Raw genomic sequence first — 20,581 nt, forward strand, 5'->3', positions numbered from 1 at the left:
AAAGAATAAAATGCCTTAGCTTGGCAAAGACAGAAATGGATGGGGGGGGTTTGCTAGAGGGTCCCATCGTCTCCCACAGCTTCACAGCTGGTGTGGGGACAGCACATGGTGTGTGATTATTTACTGTTTCTCACAATACAAGAATAAACAAGTAGCAATGAAATTATCAGGCAACAGGTTAAAGCAGAGGCAGGTTTATTCTGTCTGCTCATACACAGTGCATACTGAAACTGTGGAAGTCCTTGCACAGCCCGCTCTGAAAAGCAAACGATTGAATGAGGACTCAGACATCAGAAGAGAAGAGAACTTGTCGAGGGCAGTTAAGCGCAGCAGTGACCCTCTCGCTGGCTCAGGAAGCACCTCGCCGGGACCTGTGCTGGTGGGCCACACCACAGGTGCCCGTCCTGCCCTCGCCCCCACTCCCGGACCATCCCCACTGGAGGGGCATTGCGGGGCTGCACGGAGCTGCGCTGCACAGCTGGGTACAGGGACCGGGCAAGTGTCCCCCCCGGCTTCCCCGGGTGCACCCAGCCTGTGCATCAACACAGCCCCACAGCGCTCAACGACACCGCGCTGCTTCACGTGCACCCAACGGCCGCCTCTTTCCCCGAGCTGGTATTTCCCCTTATTTCCCTACACACACAAGAAATGCTTTTTTTTTTTTTTTTGAAGACTTTCCCTCAACCGCAGCGCCTATCTGCAAGCCTCATCTAATGGTGACGTCAACCTGGTTTCTGCTCGCCCGGCTGCAGCACGGTTAGGGGAGCAACTTCCCCATGGTGTGCCGTGCTCCTGTACTTCCCCGCAGGCCGGGGGGGGGTTCCGTCGCCAGCAGCAGCAGTGCGTCCCGTAACTGCACCCCAGATTCGGCAAGTGGCTCGTGCTGCCCCTGGAGACGCTGGACGGGAAAGAGGTCCCTGGGTGCCAGTGAACGCTAGTGCTGCAATAAGCCTCAGCCACGCGCCTGGTGCAGGGCGAAAGCGCGAAGCGGCGGCAGCCTCCAGGACCACTCACGGCTTCAGCTCCTGGTACCCCCAGGGATGGGGAAGGCTTCCCTACGCGCCCCCCCTCCCCCAGGACCACAGAGTTAAGTCACAGTGTGATTACCGGCTGGCCCTAGCCACTGGGCACGCCTGCCCCGCTGCTGAGATGCTGGAGGTGAGAGCAGTACCCAGTCCTGACCTACAGGCAAGCAAATGATGTTCTCATCTACAGAAACCAGTAGCGTAGGAGCGCTCCGACAGCGCTTGCTGTGGTAACAGCTTCTCAAAGGGCCACCAGGTTTAGGGGGGAGGCTTTTTGGACCTGTCAAGGAACAGAATACAAATTCATTTTACTTGGTGGTTGTTTACTGTCACCAGCAAAATTACTAGTTAGCATCCGATTCCAAAAATCTTACGGTCGAGCTGGGAAGAACAGGGGGGGCAATTTTCAGATCCCAGCTCAAGCCTGCAGTACTGGCAGAAAAAAATCCTGCTCTGAGACGCAAATGGAGCAAATTTGCTACTGGAGCCACTGGCTAAGCGCAGATGCAACCCCCTCAAAAGCTATTCCTACAGTCAGCCTGACCACAGCTGCACTTTAATGCGAGCACACTGGAAAAATAGAGGGGCACTGACTGAAGATCTTGTCTCTTCCTCCTTTAGGAAATTGCAAACTTCCATTTCTTTAATCTAATCATTTGCAGGAGGAGATATTTTCTCTAGAAAAGCCAATATAAGAGGGCTGAAAGGTCTGATGGGATAATATGTAATCCATTGTGATAAGGGCTGTTTACAGAATTATTAATGAAACACAAAAGGGAACAGATAGTAACATTTTTTATTAAATATTACAGTGGATCAAAAAGTACAAAATATCTTTTGCCTGCTATGTGATTGGGAAACTATTGGCACATAATACAGTATCAAAAGCATTAATAAGTACAATTTGGAAAACATACAAAAATTGAGTGTTTATAGTTGGCTCAGCTTTATTTCTGGTAGTGTTTAAACTAACGCCAAGGTTACTCAATAACCTTTTAAATGGGAAACTATATAATATTACTGGGCCATTTTTATATATACAAATCATCACCTTACAGAGCATATAGGCTACATAACTTGAATCACAAAAAGTATACAATATTTACAACAAAAGAAAGTTAAAAAAGTATAAACAGCTAGTAGATTATGCTGCCATTTTTAGAACATATTTAAAACTGTGGGGCTGGGGGGAGAGGGGAGGAGGAGGAAGAGAACGAGCGAGATATCAACCCTGTGTACAGCAAACACCGCAGGAAGCGCTCAGGGTAGCACTGCCAACGCTGCCCGCCTCACACCAGCGCGAGAAGTCCCATCGCTCATTAAAAGCACGACAACTGCAAAACTGGACCAGATGCGACCTCGCTGACCACCGCAAAGGAACGGACCGGGCGGGGGAGTGACAAGGGGACCCCAGCGCAGGTCTCCGCAGGCGGCAGCCATGCACCCCCCCGAATGGGGCGGAGGTGCCGGTGGAGGCAGGCACAGCACTCGCCTCCTGCCCCAGCTCCTGGGGCTGCCAAGCCGACTTGTCTGCAGCTGGGACACACTACTTCCTAGGTACCCACGCTCCGGGCAAACTTCTCGTGTCAGGCCAGCACGCAGCCAAGACAGACCCGCTGCAAAACGCCGGCTTGCTCCCATCCAGCCTTGCTAGGGGTACGGATTTTACTGGGAGTCAGACCCGACTTCCCACGCGTTTCGCGAAGTCTGGCTCAGCGTGCGGCCAGAAGCTACACGCGAGCTGTTTGCTGCCGGGCCTTTTCCTTTGAATCTCACAACCTTTAGCATCCCTAATGAATCCTGGACATAGTGCGTTTGAATTGCAACATTTCTTGGAACTGGCTCCTGGTAAATAGATTTATGACTCTATTGCCAATTAGATTCCACAGTTTCCTTTACAAACCTACCAATAACAATGCTCTGATTGCACAAAGAAAGGCTTGTGCAATTTCATTCAATAATAAGGCCCCTTGAACTCAAACAATGCAAACAAAGCCCCATTTAAGACATTAAAAAAAAAAAAAAAAAAAGACTTTTCAGCCAATGGAGAATTCAATAGTCTTTTGAAAGATTTCCAAGATTTCTGTTAAGAGTTTTTAAACAAATAATGCACCGCTTCTGTTGGGGGTTTATGCTACAATTTCTTTTCCCTCACCCTGATGTTTTGCCCAGTGTATTATGAGCTTCCCCAGCCAGCAGCGGCCAGCCTCTTCGTGGGGCAAACGAGGAGCCTTCCTCTCCTCTCCCCGTCCCCCAGCCCCACGCTGCCTCAGCACGGCTCCAGAAAGCCTACCATCAAACTCCAATGGGACACAACCAAAAGGGAAATCGGACACTTCGCGTAAACAAATGCACGACTCCAGGACACACAACCGAAACAAAGAGAAGCATTTGCTTTGCCAAACACACGACAAGCTTCTGTTTGCGTTTGCTGTAGATTTTTATATTCTCTCCCCCTCCCCCCACCCTCTTCCCTCCCATCCCCAAACCCCTGATTTTCACGTGATTCAGATCTAGTGCAACTTTACTAGAGATGTTCCTCCACACTGCGGCCTCTGCCCAGATGAGCCTGCGGTTCTGTTTCCTGTACAATTTGTGGAGCAGCAGGATGCTCTGCACTGGCACATCCATGTTCTAAGTTCTACTAGTCTGTTTATCGATCAATTAAATATAGTTTTACCACAGGAATATAAAGTATTTAATTGAAGAAGCTGGATCTTTAACAGTAGACAAGTATATTATTCTGGTTTCCACCTTTGGATATTAAGTATGATACATTACATATTGTATTTGGCTTCATATCACGGGAAAATTTAATGACATGCCTAGCATGCAAAGTGTTTCTTAGTAGTTTCCACTTTTCTTTTCATATCGATTATGCTGTCTTTGAACAGTAACTGAGATGGTTTGACTCACAACCAATTTTCACATTGTAAAAAGCCTCCAAGTCACACTTCACTTTATCGATGTCTACGCTCAGCTGCTTGGTGGCCATGTCCTGCAAAGTGAATATACATCCACAGGGAAGCTCCTTTGTTAGGAAAACCCAGGCCCTCCATGCCCAGGCTTTCCCCCTGTGAAAGGATGCCCAGGGAGAGACTGAGATCCCCGTGGGGGTGTGGAAGGACCATCCCGACCACTGCACGCAGCCCCCTACCCATCCTACTGAGCCCAGCCCACTCGTGAGGCACAGGACCCGTAAGCCTCTGATCCAAATCAACATTGGCTCCCATCTTAATTTCTGAAATTCTCGACATTCTTGCAAACCACAAATCCCTTTTCTGGACTCCTTTGTCATCCGGCAGCTTGTGCCAGGGAGGTTTTGCTCTCTAGACCGTTTCTCTGGTAGGCAGGAGGGCTTCACAGCCTAGGTAAGGTTAAGTACAACGCTCGACAAACTCACAGACCACGATACAGGAAAGCAAAGCTTGGTGGGAGGGGAGAAGCGGCGTAGGAGCCATCGCAACAACAGGAGGAGGGTGAGAGGTGCTCAGCACCTTGCAGGGGCGGACTGTGGGGAAAGGAAACTTGTTTGCATCCTTGCACCATAACATCACCTACAGTATGTTTATAACCATCAAGATTAATCTGAACCAGTTGCTTCAGTTTGTAAACAGTAAACGTTACCACAAAAACGAAACAAAAACGCTGCTCATAAGTATAAAGAAAATGGAAAAATTACAAACACATTAAAAAAAAAAATTAGGACAGCCACAGCCTTTAAAAAAAGTTGCAGATAAAATGATACTGTTTAATTTAAAAAAAAAAAAAAGAAACCCAAAACAAAAAACCAAACATAAAGAGCACAGAATATACTGGACAAACAAAACTATATAAATTATTGTGACCAAATGTGACACTGGTAGTTTACGAAGTGGATATGTACAGTCAAATTAAACAGTGTTTACCCTTCTGTTCTAATAGTGTTAAAATGAAAATCTATTGCCGTTTTACTATACATTGCATTGATTGAATCAAAAGTCAGGAAAAGTTACCCAAAAAAGCACATCCACTGATTGTATGGATTCTCGGCCCGCTTCTCCTTTCCAGGTTCATCTTGAGTCCTTGACTCATTTGCAACCATGCATGGCCTCTGGTCCTCGGCTCAGTGAAAGGCAAACGCAGCCCCCACCTGTGATTTCAGTGAGCTCAGGACCGGGCCTGCATTTCCACGGCTCCCTTTGAACATTTGCTCTTACCATATACAAGTCCTTTCAGAAAACACATATGCAAAATCCAATGATTTTTTTCTTCCTTTTTTTTTTTTGTTTTTGTTTTTGTTCTTTTTTCTTTTTTCTTGGTTTTCTTTTTTCGTGGGGGCAGGGATAAGGGGTGAGGGGGCTGATGTGGGAGCCAGAATTAAAGAAGCAGTCCTGTCTCCATCAAACTCTGAAGCGGTCCTCTAGGCGGGATACGGCTGCATCCTGGTTGACAAAAATGCAGATCACTAAATCTGCGAGACGTCGTCACAGGGGGAGGAATGTTGCTAACAACTTTTCTCCTCAGACCTTTTTTGTGAGTGAGGGGGCTTACAGTTTTGTGCTGGGATGTACAGAGGATAGCTGGGAAGGTGGGAATGCAGCTTGAGGGTTTATAGCAGCTAAAGGATAAATGCTGTTATGCAAAAGGTCACCGTAGGAACTCCCTACAGGTGTTGCTGCAGCTAAGTGTCTGTACAGTTGCTGAGAGTTTGCAGGGGACGTGAGGAATTGTCTCTGCACCATGAAGGAGTGAAGAGCCAAAGGCTGCATTAGTGGGGAGAGCACGGTCTGATTTTTCAAGTACTGCAGGGGATGAGAATACCCGGGTGGGAGACGATTGTTCAGCCCTGTGCACAGGCTTCCCGGATACAAGCCTGGGAAGATGGGGGCTGAAAGGGGAAATTTGTGGCTTTCCAGCATGCTGCCAGAATGGAGGCCATGCACCGGCTTGCTGCCTTCCCCCTCTGGGTCGGGAACCTTGTCTTTTGCCAGGGTGTCCTTTGGTAAGTGCAGAGGAGAGACAGCTCGGATTTTTTTTTCAGAAATGACTTTGTCCAAATCCTCCAGGCTCCGTTTCAAAGGCCGGGCAGCCCCCACGTTTTGAGGGCTCGTTCTGCGGCTGATGATAGGATGCACCATCCCCTCCATCTTCCTCAGATTCTCCAGCCTCTGGGCCTGCTGCTTCCCAGACCTGTGGAGCAACTCGCTGTGTTTTTTCGGGGCTGTCATGGCCATGGGGGACACGCGGCAAGCTTTGGGGTTACAATCTAGGCTCACCGCTTGGCTGCTCGCAGCCTGGAATGGGGAGATACCTTTGCCTTCTTGCTGCGCCATGCATGAATGAGGGAGGCTGGAGCCCGGAACCTTTGCAGTCTGTTTGTGTATGCTCTTTGGAAGACTCAAATCTGTTGGCTGATCATCTGAAGAGGCCTCCACTGCTGCCTTTTTCTCTTGCTGATGCAAAGATGGGCGATAATTTAAATTTAGTTTTTCTTGGTGTTTGTGTTGAGTAAAAGTAGAAATATTTTCAGACTCTCTGAACATGTCCCGGGGGAGGTACTTTGATGTCTGTTCATTATTAAGGTGGTGTTCTGTGTGTCTATAAAGGCTGTGCAGATGAGGTGATGAATAAAAATCTGCCAAGAAAGTGGGCACATGGGAGTGCTGCAGTGCCCTTTTCTCACTCATTTTATCTTTGCAGTCCTGGATATCTGTCTTCGGTACATATGACTCGGCAAGAGAACTGAGGTGATGTTTTGAAAAATCACAGCGCTGAGGATCCGGTTTACTTAGCATGTCATGTTTAAAAATGTCATTAATCGATTTCCTTTCTTCCTTGGTTTTAAAACTCTGTACGTGTTGTATGACTGAGGGCCTATTAATTGCTACAGTATCAGAATTAGGGGCGTGGGGACCTTGTGATATGTTTGAGGACAGTTCATCTCTGCCATTCAGTTTCTTTTTGCTGATCAAAGGTGGAGGAGAACCATAAGGATAGCTACATGACAGGGCTGCCCCACTGACCTGCGACAGCAGCTTCTTCTTTGCCAGGGGTGACATGATACCTGGATTGCCCTTGGAGTAGAGCAGCGGTGTGTAACCGAAAGTGGAGTCATCGTTCATGGACCCAGGCAGCTCCTTTTCCTTGAACATGTCAAAGTTCTGGACCACCAGTACTTTGGGCGTTTGCTTTAGTGCGTTGTGGATATCTTCGTTTCCCAGCTGGTCCACTTTCACTGTGCAGTTCGCGATGTAATCGGCCATCTCTGGCAATTTTTCATCTTCCATGTCGCTCTGAGCGGGCAGCTGGACTGGGAAAGCCGTGAAGGACATTTCTGGAGGTTCGCTTTCTAAGCTGTCAGCAAAAGCTTTGTGTAGTCTTTGTTCAGGCTTCGCATCTTCTAGGGCATCTGTTGGCGGGTGTAATCGTTTCGTGACGGTGGCATCCAGCACGGTGTCTTCTTCTGGGGGCACAGATATACTTGAGAAAGAGGACGAGTGCTGAACCTCCTCCTTGGCTTTCTCGCTGTTCGTGCTGTTTTCTGTCAGGTCTGTCTTTTCCAGAGGCAGTGGCTGAGCTGTCTCTGGTAAAAGAGATGGAGGGCCTTGCATGGGTTGTTTCATCTCTCCCACTGTAGGATGTTCAGGGAAATTTTTCTGGTCTGCTGATTCTTGATCCTTCTCTTGTTCTGATGAGACCTAATAAAATGATTCAACAGACAGTAATAAGAATGCAGTACATTTTGGCATACTGTTCATAAGATTATACACAGTATACCGTTGGCTACTTTTAGAGAAGTACTTGTCAATCACCTTGCTGGAATGTGAAGGCTCTAACACCAGGTATCGGACTCAAACAAAGAGACGTGCCTCCTGGAAATATGAAGAGATACACCATCCCTGCCAGGGTCAAAATAAGGCCTTTCAAACAGCAGATATTTGTAGCCTGACGAGAGGCACCGGTGGCTTGACCAGATAGCTAAATGCTGAGGTTATACTCTTTTAAAATTAATTAAGCAAATGCAGGAGAGCAGATTTCATACCACAAACAATAAGGCTATAGAAGTTTCTCCTGCTAGACAACTTCACCTACGAAGATGACACAATTCCCATGTTTTTTCTTACATAAAGTCTCTCCAGCGTAGCTATCTTAAAATTCAGTGATCACGGAGGAGATCATTCACACCCAGTTCTGCATTAAAGTGTGAAAATGATAGAAATGGCATACTAGGAATCCCTATTGTAGGCAGCAAATCACTGCCACAGCTTAAGTAGGACACACATTTTTTTATTAACGGATTAAAATGAAGTTGTCAACATTCAGTAAGTGTGTGTGCCCGCTATTACAAACATGGCTTTTATACGTTATCGTCAATGGGACCGCAGCTCTTTCTGCTCCCCCATTAATAAAGCTTGTGTGCACAATTCACACTATTCATCCCATTATGTAGCTGGCTGAACTGTGACCCGCAGAGGTCACCAGAGCGTCCCATCTGCGATCCAGCTGACTGACAGCCCCTTTCAAAACTGCTGTCACTCTCCTCTGACATGTTGTGGTAGAAGACAGTCATAAAACAGCAGCATTGTGTGAGTCCTTTATTATTATTGTTTTCTTTCTTTCTTCGTTGTAAAGATAAGACGCATCGAGAAAGTTATTATCTAAATGCTGCTTTATGGTCTGTCATAGGAGCGGCAGATTGGAGAAGGTCCTAACGAATCTAACCCTCTCAGAGATTTATTTCTTCACAGCTGCTTTTAAATATTCCTCTCTGTTTGGTTGGCCTATTAGTTACAGTGTCTGTTAGTCATCCTAACTTCTTTTTAAACTCATAGCTGCCTTTTGTAGCCAAATACCATCATTAGGTCCTTTACAAAGTACCATCGCTAGTCTCTTGAGCTTATAAAATTACAGGAAAATACCAGACAGATGAGCAAAGCAAGGAGCAGAAAAAAAAAAAAAAGAGAAATCATATTTAATAGCTGTACATTCTGCTCTCTGTTTCTGTTAAGCAACATTTTGATTGAAGTTTCATCTATTGTGAGGAAATGTGCAGTCTAAGGCTAATAGCATTTTGTCTGGTATCTTGTTACATTGACAATGTCATCGTGACAGCAGGAAAACAGCGAAGAGCACAAAAGCAAATGCAGGCCTAATAAATTAAAGTTATATTCTCTCCCTGCATACTTCTTACGGTGTATGAGTTGAACATGCAATTGAGAGGACCACACATTTGTAACTTGATTGCACTTCTACAGCTCACAGCTACGGCCAGCTTCTAGGCCACACGCAGAAGTGGTTTAAGCGGTGGCTTGGTTGGGGCCGTGCCTCCACATCTACGTGTGTCGCTATAGAGGCTCCCTGTGAGCAACACACCACCACTGCTGTGCCTAGGCGAGGACTGCACCCAAATGTGGAGCTCGGCACGGGGCTCCTCCACTGCTGGGGGATGGCTGGGATGAGAGGGACATGCAACCTTCTGCCTGGCTCCAGCAGACGTGGGATTTTGCTCCGCCCAAAGGAGCTGGACATCTCCTTTCTGCTGGCCCTGTAAGGGCCACATCCAGGGGATGGAGCCCTCCCTATGGCAGAGCACAGAGATGAGCTCTAGAGCTCTGCGCCCACCCTGGGTGTAAGCATCCACCCCTGCAGGCTCCTTTGCTGCTTGGGCTTCTTGTGATCACCTACCCATACGGTGACTTGCAAGGAAGGCTGAGGTCCTTAATTGCCCACCCTGATTAAACAGGGACAGGACATGTCTCCTATCCCAGTCAGGGAGGAGACATTAATTCTGCTATAAAAGGTACCATTTTACAATAGGAAATTGCCGTAATTGTACATTTTTATTGTCTCATCTAGGCTCCCTACATTTCCGATAAGCGCAGTTTAAGAACTCTTCCTGCAAACCACACAAAAATAACTGCAGTTTAAGCAGCAGGAAGTTTGAGATAGGGAACAACAAAAGCAAGGAAATTCAAAGTTAAGGCTGACGCTGTGTTGCTGACTTGTTATGTTGTGCTTAGCAGAGGTGGTATGGACAGTGTGTAACCTATCTTGCTGATCCAAGACCCTTCAATAAATAACCAGGCACGAAGGAATGACAGGGGAAGGGAGCACAAGCCTTCACTTTGCATCTCCTTGCTTTGGGCAATTTGTGTTGCCACCTTCCAGTGACTGAAGCAGGTTTGTGTGCGCTCTCCTCTCTACGTACTTTTCATCAGAAGTGGAGGGGTCTTCCCCCAACGGGGTTCCCTGCTTTAAAATTACAGTGTGAGAGAAAACAAAAACCCCTCCCCTCTCTGTGGAGTGCTCTTACATTAGATATTAAAGGTACTGTTGATCAAGGCAATTTAAAACACAAATTCCAGTTTGGACAGGAGATGAAACTGTCCTTGTAAGCACAACTTAAAGAGGTAGTGGGACATGAAAATCAAAATTTTCTGTTCTTAAAACTAGGTTCACAAAGTCTCAGAGGCATCCGTGTTTACTGGTAATGCACTGTTTTCTTTTAAACAATGAGGAGGATGATTGTTGGTAGCTACTGACTAAATACCAACTTCCAAACTGGTTTAGAAACAGGACTTATGTACCTGCCAGACGGCAATGAAGTCAAAGGAGCAGCCATAGTCTGCCAGGCACGTCATGTGTTTCTACATTCTTTAAATACTTACTTTCACTGCAACGCCTTGAAGGCTGTTGTGATCTGGCAGACAGGAAAAGCAACATCTTGTGTAGGGGTTGTGTGTGAGGAACTTCACCGCCTCGTTCACACGGGGTGCAAGCAGGGCACAGGAGAAAGTGGGCAGGATGTGCAAAAGAAAGTGCTTAAGTAACACTGGAGCAAAACCCCCATTGATTTTATATCATTTAGCAACACGTGAGATTTACCCTTATTTGCAGACAAATATGAATTCTACTGATCTATCTTACTCCAGGCTGTGAACATAAAAACTCTTCCATGAGGGCTGTCCTGTATCTGCAGATAACCTGGCTCTATGTGAAAACTGGGGCCTGCCCAAGTGAAGCAGGTGACAGAATAGGAACCTATCGCAGCTGAAAACCGTCTGTGGCAAGTGAGGGAAGTTGGTCTCAGTTAGGGCTTGGAAGATGGTTCCCTCAAAATCTGACCTTCTAGTCCAAAGAGAAATTTAGTATAACATGATAAAAATCTTGGGGAGTGATATGTTTTTTGACAGACGTGCATAGATCTGTGAGCACAGAAGGGCTGATCTAGAGGTTACCATTATAAAAATCTGCTGTGTCCAACAGTTACCACAGTATTATCAACAGTATTAGAAGTTCCCACACCCTATACTTAGATTAGGAAATAACTGTGGTAGTTGTGTGGTTTCCTTTTGGCAGCTGCTGATCTTTTAGTGGTGACCACTGTATAATACAATGAGCAGAAATGGTACTTGTTACATTCAGTGCTTGGTCTTCTGCCATCACTGCTACGCAATACGGAGCTAACCAGTTGCCGTCTGTAGCCCAGCAAAATCCCAACTCAGACAGTACCACAACAACCGAATTTCCATTGCCGAGCAAACTTAGAGGCCAACTGGTTGAAATTCTCCAGCTGAAATTACGTGTTTTGTCACTGGATTTCACGTGATTAAAGCTGTACATTTTCAATTGAAAAGTTGAAAAGCAGGAAAGCAACCAACCTCAGATGCATCTTGGGGTTTCTGTGCATTATCTTTTTCCTTCTTGCTCTTTTGGTTTTCATTTTTGATGCGTTTTGTTCCAGACACTTTTGTTTTTGCTTCACCCTCCTGGGAACTGTTATCCTGTTTTCGAGGTTTCACTGGAGGCAGTGGCTTATCTTCCTCTCCTTTAATAAATCTTTCATATGGCAGGATTAATCTAGGGGATTAAGGAACAAATAATTGATCAGGTTTTGCCATTCTAGCAAAGAACAAAATGTATCTACTCTGAGCAGTGTACTTAATAAATCCATTTTTTCCATGCCATAAAAGCAACAGTGTAAACTCTACATCTATAAATCCAAGTATGATAAATCAATTTATTTGGCAAGATTATCATGTGGCATAAATTCAGTGGAGTTAGAGTTGGTGTGGATCCGTTGTCAGTAACACTGCAGTGGTTTGTGTGGCTCCACCAATTTGTACCAAATGAGGATGAGAGCCACTATGTTTTGGACTGATTTAAAAAAAAAATAATAAAAAAAAATTCCACCTTTTATTTTTATTTTCCCTCCCTACCCTTAAAAGCATGCAGCAAACCCCGGGAAAACACCTACAAAGTCACAGCCAACTTGATAACAGCTATTTCCAGGCTGGCGGTTCCCGAGAGCGAGGGCGAGTGCCAGGAATTCGGCAGAAGACAAGAGGGTAGGAAAGCTACAGCGGAGGGCACAGCACCCGGCACGCTGCAATCAGCACCAGCCCACCCTCCCCCTTGCAACGCACCCACACAGTCACCACGCTCCCTGCCTTCACCAGTTGAGTCTTTTTTAAGGAAGGAGGAGAGAGGAAAAGAGTTAAAAAAGTGAAGGAATTTTTCACTGTGGAACTGTCCTCCTCGAAGTGCATGAAATCGCTTTAAAAAAGCAAGGAAGAAACACAAACAAAAAATAGCCTCCCCCGAAAGCATCAAACACGCTGAATTTTAATCTATCTGTTTTCCCTTTGCAATTCTTGATCTGAAAGGAAAAATAACTGATATAATTAAAAGGGATGGATTGCATTACAATCTCAGTTTCAACTTCAGTGATTAAAGTTTTTATAATGCATTTGGTATGATTAATGACTCACTGTGGGATTAATACAAGACTCAGACTTTAAAAATATGAACTTTAATACAGCAAACATAATTTGTTCAAAAAAAAAAAAAAAGATGAGCTGACTCTACGAAGAAAATGTACTTTGCTTATAAACAACATAAATCTGTTCAAATACCAGGAATCCTTAATTATCTTTAATCTGAGACTCCAAGGCAGAAACCTCTTTGGTTCAGATATTCGTTTGTTATCCTAGAATCAGTTTTTAAGCATGCAATTTTGATTTACATACTTAGATGTTCAAACACAGTTTGGGCTTAAGAGAGCAGAAATTAGATTGCTCGTGATCATAATATTTTACATTTTAATAAAATACAACATAAATTATGTTAAAATATAAACCTAATTTATGCTATATTAGAAACAAAATTCATTAACTGAGCATGCTCTGACATGGTATGTGCAAAGAGGCGTGAATAATACTTTCTAGCCCTGAATTTGGCAGGGCTCCAGTAATGAAGCTAAGCAGAGCCCACAGGGAATATTCATCTTCAGATCCCATTACAAACTGAGTTTAAACATGTTACAGCTGCTAAAACTGGAAACTGCTCCCTCTATGCAAACTTAGCAAAATAATACGTAGTTGCCAAATACCTGCTTCCCACTGTAATATTACAGTTAATGTTTATATAATAAAAAGCATAACTAAGCAGAATAAGAGAAAAATAATCTTGTTCATACTTGAGGCTGCTACATTTCATTTGCAAAGCGCAAATATTGGTGAAAACACCGAATTCCTCCCCGCACTGCACAAAGCGCTTTGGACTTCACTGGAGGCAAGGTTGGGTTTCACACAGGGCAGCATCGCGGCCGCTCCGCCATGTGTTAAATATTTAAAATCGCTTTTAATAAAAACACATTTTATTACAATAATTGTTAGCACTGCGAGGGGAGTGTTTGACTTTGTTTTGTTTCCATGGGAATGTGTCGCCCATTAAAAATCTACATATTCCATCCATAAAGATTTCAGATGCTATCCCGCGCCCCACAGGAGACAGAGACGTTCCCGGCCCACGAGCGGGCCTTTCCATGAAAGATGCCGCGTGATTAACCCCGTGGCTACGGCCGGGACGGGAGCAGGGCCCGGGCCGACACGATTAATCACCGGTGGCTCGCGTGCTCTCCGCCGAGCCTTGTAGGGTAACGCGGGACACAAACTCCTCCTCCTCCTCCTGCACCTCACCAGAACTCATTAGCTTTGGCGCTAATTAGTAACCATGGCTTAAATTTCCTTTTCTGATCTTAAGGGTTCATGTGGGAGTACAAGGTTTTCATTTTAGTTATTTTTCACTGAGCTCAGCAGTTGGCAGGCCGACAGCAGTAAAAATACATTTCGCATAGCCGGTCAAAGGCCCGGAGCCAGCGGCAGGAAATCTGGAATTAAATGTTTCATGTATCGGGGAGGCGGCATGACTAAGGTAAAACTGAATCAAAACACAAGGATGGCTTGTTCTAGGATTTTCCCCTCCTCACTCGAAACGAGAGCCGGCGGGCTGCCGTTCCCTGCCGCCGCGGCGGCGGTGGATTTTGTGGGCCGCGGGGGGCAGCTGGAGAGGAGCCGGGCAGGAACGCGGGCTGCGAGACCCCGGGGAGCAGCACCGAGTGGAGCAACACCAACGACTGCCGCTCCACGTAGAGATTTCCGTCAGTTGCAATCTTCGCTGAATGTTTTTTCAGTTATCCTGTCACGGTACAACACAATTACCCACAGGATATGATCTTATCATTTGATTATTAGAAGTTTTTACAGCGCAGGAGTAATAAAGCTAATACAGCTCTCGGAACATGTAAGCAGCCGGCTCACATGCCATGAAAGCAGGCGGCTTAGCCAATTTAAGGTCAATATTGCCCAACACAGGAAGAATGCGATCTGCTGTTAGCCAAATAGTTTAGCAGAATGTGACATGTCTGAAACCAGCATGAGATTTTTTTTTTTTTTTTTGGTCAAATATTTGCAGCGCAGGTAAGATTTAATCAATTTTTGCGCAAGGAGAGGTAAAGACACTGTCCAAAAAACCAGAGCCAGATACCTCGAATGTATCGCACTTTGGAAACAACCACGTTTTCAGTCGCTTTGAACTGTGGCTGTATTTCACGGCGGGGGGGAAGTATCAAAGTATTCATAAAAAAGGAAAAGAGGGGGAATATTTTGTGGTCTAAAGAATATTTACTTGTAAAACCTGTGAGGAGACCAAATAAAAGGGTCTTTATCATGATCAAGATTCCAATATTAAGATTAATAAAATGTATTATTTATAAGTCAATTAACATAAATAGAATATGTAAGCACTAGTGTATTAAAAAATCTTTCCACAGGCAGCAGATTTTTAGCAGCATGAGGCTTTTTTTTTTCCCTGGAATAATACAAGAATAACATTTTCCAGCCAAGAGCAGAAACAGTAGGGGAGTCTTTGCTATCACAGGGCTTCTTATTAAATTCAGTCACTGTGAAAAGCCAGTTTTTTTTTTTTTTTTTTTTTTTTTAAATAAAGACAACTTAAAATCAATACAAGTTAGATTAACAAATCAGTACTATACTAATCCTGATTTATTACAATCGGCAATATTAAGTTTAATCACGTATAAACTGCTACTCAGAAAAAGATTTTGCTTTACTAAGTCCTGAATTAAATAATGGTGCAGAGTGTACTGACTTTTTAGATCTGCATCATCTGATATTATGAAAAATTCAATGTACTTCTCTGCAGCAGATGTCAGAGGTCAGCAAATCTATTACAGTAATGTAAGTAATCTGGCTTTCTGCCAACCTTTTTTTAAAAAACACTGAAGCAGATAATTTTATATTTACAAATTCTAAAATCCTCCAGGGACTGAATCTCTTTCCCAACAAAAAGCAGAAACTTCACATTAGAGAAATGTATTTCACAGTATATCAAACATGTCTTCATCATTAGCATTTCATAAAAAGAAAAAAAAGCCCTTAATCTTTATTAGTCAACATTTTTTTCCCAGCTACAGAACTAACAATACAAGATCTCATCTGAGCCAGTAACCACTACATTTTCATGTATTGATTATGGAGACTGAATGACTTTTTTGGCCTGACTCTGCTTCACGGGACACATGAGAGAACATCTATTTATAGACATGATAAAAAAAGTAGTTACAATAATGCAAAGGATCTGACCAGCCCAGAAAGAGGAAGGAAATTAAATGTTAAGGCTGCCAGTTTCCTCTCTAATTCTCCCCACTGTGTATGCATATAATGGGGCTCTCGGGCTGGGGAGGAACCATATGCCCAGGACACACAGGGTGACCGAGGGAAGGAGACAGTTCAGCACAACCCCTACAATATTTTTTATATCGCTTGTTTCAGTGTTTATTTTTGTTTTCTTTCTGGCAGTATAAAATATTCCAGCACGTCTCCCACTGACACAATCTTGCTTTCTCAAGGGCTCCAAGCCCAACACGAAACAGCGCGCAGTGGAGCCTCTCAGCCACAAGAATAACCTCGGAAGGACTTAAAATACTGAAGCCCATTCCTTGGGAGATGCTGCCCCATTCCCATGCTTGGCCAGAAGGTTAAGCAGGTTGATTGCAACAGGAATGAAGGGAGATTTAAAGCTGCTCCACCAAACGAAGATAGCAACCGGTTAACCCGGGGAACTCACTGACATTGGATATCTTGGGGCCAAGGGATTAGCGAGATTACTCAACGATTAGATGCTAATGTAAATCATGAGAACATTAAGCTCTTAGAGTTTCAAAAACAGTGAAAAGGGACAGACAATAAATCTCTTTATTGGTAGGAGTTTGGAAAACACTTCCCTCTTGGGCGCTTATGCCATGGCGGCTGTTGCTCCTTCCTCTGAAGGCACTGCTGGAGCTGGGGAATAAACGGCCAGTCCACCTGCGTCAACAGGGCAACCATCTGGTTCAGTAGGTCCTCACAGCAGCTGGGCAGAGCCACTTGCATGCCCTGAAGCCCGACGGTCTGAGTGCAGGGCTGGGATGAGCGGCTGCTGAGCCGGTACGGCTCGGGGCAGCTCCAGCGACTGGCCCCGTAATGCTAAGGAGCCCCTATTGATAACCTCAGTGAGAGAAACCTGACTCTTGTTCCTTAGAAACTCAGTGGCAAAACATTTTAAGGGACCGGCAGGAATGCCTGAGCTCTGATCCCAAGAGAAGTCTGGTCTTTTTGACCCTGATGCTCTTCAAAAGGGATAAATCTTGGAGCATTACTTGCAGTGTAAGCACGGGAAACAAGCCTCCTTCAACAGCAATCAGCTGGTGGGGATGGCTAGGAGCAGGAGGCAGCTCTCCTGGGCACCAGCGACAAATTCCCAGCAGAAGAGAGGAGAGGAATAACCCAAACTCTAAGGTCTCAGCCTGTTTTCCAAAATGGGAACATGGAGGAAATCAAGCAGTGTGTTCCTCAAGCCTGATTTCCCCGGACCGCATTGTACAATCCAAGGGTTATGAAAGCAAGCCTCGCGTCCTTTTATGCAGAACACAATAGCAATAGGTTTATTTGCATTTTTCTGAAGTACAAAACTGGCATGTATTTTATCAGCAAAGACAAAATATGTTTGAGTTCAATTTTCTTCCTAAAGAACTTTCCTTCCTTAAAGAAATGGCTCTTTCATCCTTTCGTCAACAACTTTCCTCACAGCCCACTGGGAGTGCTGGTGGGTAATGAGAATGGCTCGCTGCTGAAAGGTGGGAACTGCGCTGCTGTAAGAGAATTCAAAGACACTTTGTTTTAAGTAAACTGGAAATTAGTGACATTACAAACACAGCTGTTGATTTAGCTGCACAGCCGGGCGAGGGAAGCTCAGGCACTCTCGATCCTATGGCTCAGCAGGGGGAGATAACAACCCCACTCTTTTGCCTTTGGTACAGATTGGGAAAGATTCAAAGGAAGGGTGAAGGGGACAGAGCAGCTTCCCCAGGTCATTCTACCAAAACTGCTACAAGCCTCTGTTTTGGCCACAGTCACCATTTCTGCATCTAAAAGGCAGACATGCATTTTATTCCATAGGTCCATATAGACCCTGCAATGCTTGGTTCCTACGCTCAGGACAAGCTTACAGACGCCATTTTGCACTGTCTGTGAGGTGCAGGTCTCCTGGAGGGACTCCAAAATCCCGCCAACCCTCCCCAGGAGATTTCAGCCCCATCTCCGTTGCACAAAGGGGCAAGCCCTGCCGTGTTAGTAAAGTCCTGCAGTAAAGTACAAAGTGGAGATTCCCAGCAGACTTGGAGAATCTGAAGGGAAAGATCTTACTCGCCATCCCTGGCGCTGCTCCTGCAAAGGAGAATGGCACATCTCCCATCGTGCAGCACTCTCCTGGGGCAGCTCAGCTCCCAGCAAGGAAAAGGGACTTGTCCCCTTGTGTAGCGCCTGTCCCTGCTCCTGGATGTCAAGAAATGAGGTTACCATGCAAGGCACACTTTACCTGGTGTTGACCAACCACGAGCACTCAGCTCAGCTGCTAGGGGTGCCAGGACCTCAAGAGCATTGGGCACACCGCACAACCTCAGCGCCTGGTAAGCGTCGACGCACACGGGTACAGCGGGCATGCCTGGCAAGTTCCCCTCTGCTTGGGTGACAACCCACCCGGGAGCACTGGGTAGCACACGGCATCCCCCAATTCTGCTGGGAAAACTCCTGGGTGGAAAGAAGGATGTGGCTGGGAAAACAATTCCCTGCAAGGAGAGAGATCATCTGTTTCCACGCACTGGAAGGCAGTGATCAACGGTCCAGCACTCTTGCACCCAGGGACTCCCGCTGACTCTAGTGCTGGCCAGTAAGTCTCCGAGGCTGAAACCCCAGAAATTCTGAAAAAGCTGTGTGTTCTCACATGTTTTGAATGGACAGCTAAGGATCTGTTTTAATGGTAAACAATTACATTCCTCTGTCATCTGATACTTTTTAAATTTTGGGGAGGGGGGGAAGCTTTCTGAATTTTCAATAGTTCCTTTGTTAAAGCATCTGTTACTCACATAATTGAAAAGATGTTTGTTCAGTGGTATGCTTGAGAGTACAGTTATTTAATCTTAATGATAAAGCCCCGAGGGCAGAAAATCATAAGTAGAAACCTCTTGTTATTTATCAGAAAGAAAAAAAACCAAACCAAAAACCCAGGAAAAGAAAGAGAGAAGTGAGACACCTCATCTATCTTCAGGCTTAAATTCGTGTTTGATGGAAAACTATTGAGACAATTTGCAACTTGCGAAGTTTTCCAGGAGTCTGGTACTAGCTGAAGTGGGAGGGGGGCAGGAAAGTGGGGTGAAGACAAAAATAAAACAACCAAGTTAGTACAACAAGAAAAAAACTGCTGCTTGGCAAGATTTTTGGGTCAAACAAAGAGCTAGCTGTAGTTTACAGCATGACATAACATTTGATTAATTTTTGCCTGAGGATGTTTTCACACTTAACAGTGTAAATCAAAACCTTCCATTAATTACAATGTGTATTAAAAGATAACCGTAAGCATTTTCATGTAGATGCTATACCAGCCTCCTATTTTTTGTTCCCTCTAAAAGATTGGCTGCTATTTCCTACAAAACTCCACTGAAATGCTTACACACTACCAAAGTTATCCAAATGCTTTAACAAAACCAAACAGCATTTGCATGGAATGCGGGGCTCTCTTGCATATTGAATTACTGCACAATATCCTTAGGGTAGAGAGACTTTACGGCTGTTAAAGGGAAACCATGTAAGGGACTTACTTTGACCCGCCTTGTGTTTCTGATAATATATAATATTTATGTCAGCGATTTAGACAGAAAAATGGCAGAATGGGCTCTGACCTGTACAAGACACTCTATTTCCTGGGGTTCGGCCCCCTGGTAAGGGACAGATGTGCAGGGTGCTCCGTAAGCGCCCAGGGGCCACACTCACAGCCACAACAAAACCGTCTGCAGGTCTGTGTCCAAAGTGTGGGCACAGTCACCCTGCCAGATTGTGAAGAACCACGACCCACTCTGGGGACCCATCTCACCTCTCTGCTCCTCATCAAGTCCCGGGTGGTCGTGGCTCTCCAGAACACCCTCCCACTCAGCCGCACGAATCTGCTGAGAGCATGAAGCCTAATAAACCCCTCTCCAGCTGGGTTTGACCCGGACAGTCTGGTTTTCAAGGTGCTAGTGACGTGCAAGGGCCAGGATACGAGACACACTGCTGACGACCAGGACATGGCCTGTGGGATGCTCCGGGTCCATCCCTGCTGGAGACCCCAAGGGAACCAGGCTCCCTGCAGCACCCGAAGAGGCCAGGAGGGTTACTTCAGTATGGGACCGTCCAGCTGCCTGCCACGACACCTTTGAACACCAACATGTCTGTCCACCAACGCAGCTGAGGAGTGTTACTGCGTGCTGTTGCACACCGTGATTCCCCGGCCCGTGCGTGTTTGTGCATAGCTAGTGCACAAAACCTGCTTTGGAGGAAACCAAGATGAATCACTGCCAGACTTGGAGGCAGAAAAATGCCCCAACAGGCAATTGCTCATATTTTTGTTTTGTTAAACGCATTTTATTGTGAACTTTACATACCTTGCAAAATAGCAGGCTGGGTTTTTGGTTTGGGGATTTTTTTTTTGGGGGGTAGTGGTGGTGTAATATTTATGAAAAATCCCTAACAAAAATGTCATCAGCACTGCAGAAACACAGCCTATCGTTCACGCTGGAAAATTAAAGCTGCCGATGATGTGTTCTGCGTAAAAGCGAAAGAAACCTCAAACCCAGCATGTGAAAACCACATCTGCATTATTAGGGGAACGCAGCATGGAGAAGAGTGTTTCGCAGAAAA

General features: G+C 45.4%; 1 protein-coding gene across 3 annotated transcripts in view; it reads right to left on the reverse strand.

The window, feature by feature from the left end:
• Positions 1-5,260: 5,260 nt before the first annotated feature.
• The window catches only part of ARID5B (AT-rich interaction domain 5B), a 122,384-nt gene continuing 107,063 nt past the window's right edge, over positions 5,261-20,581 (reverse strand). For all 3 annotated transcript variants that reach the window (XM_049810807.1, XM_049810806.1, XM_049810808.1), the window contains 2 exons: positions 11,669-11,867; positions 5,261-7,705 (listed from right to left, as the gene is read on the reverse strand). In XM_049810807.1, coding sequence (XP_049666764.1) covers positions 5,555-7,705; positions 11,669-11,867 — 2,350 coding nt within the window. In that variant the 3' untranslated portion in view covers positions 5,261-5,554. The remainder of the gene's footprint in view (positions 7,706-11,668; positions 11,868-20,581) is intronic.

Source organism: Accipiter gentilis, chromosome 9, assembly GCF_929443795.1.
Source record: "Accipiter gentilis chromosome 9, bAccGen1.1, whole genome shotgun sequence".
In the NCBI taxonomy this organism is placed as follows: Eukaryota; Metazoa; Chordata; class Aves; order Accipitriformes; family Accipitridae; genus Astur; species Astur gentilis.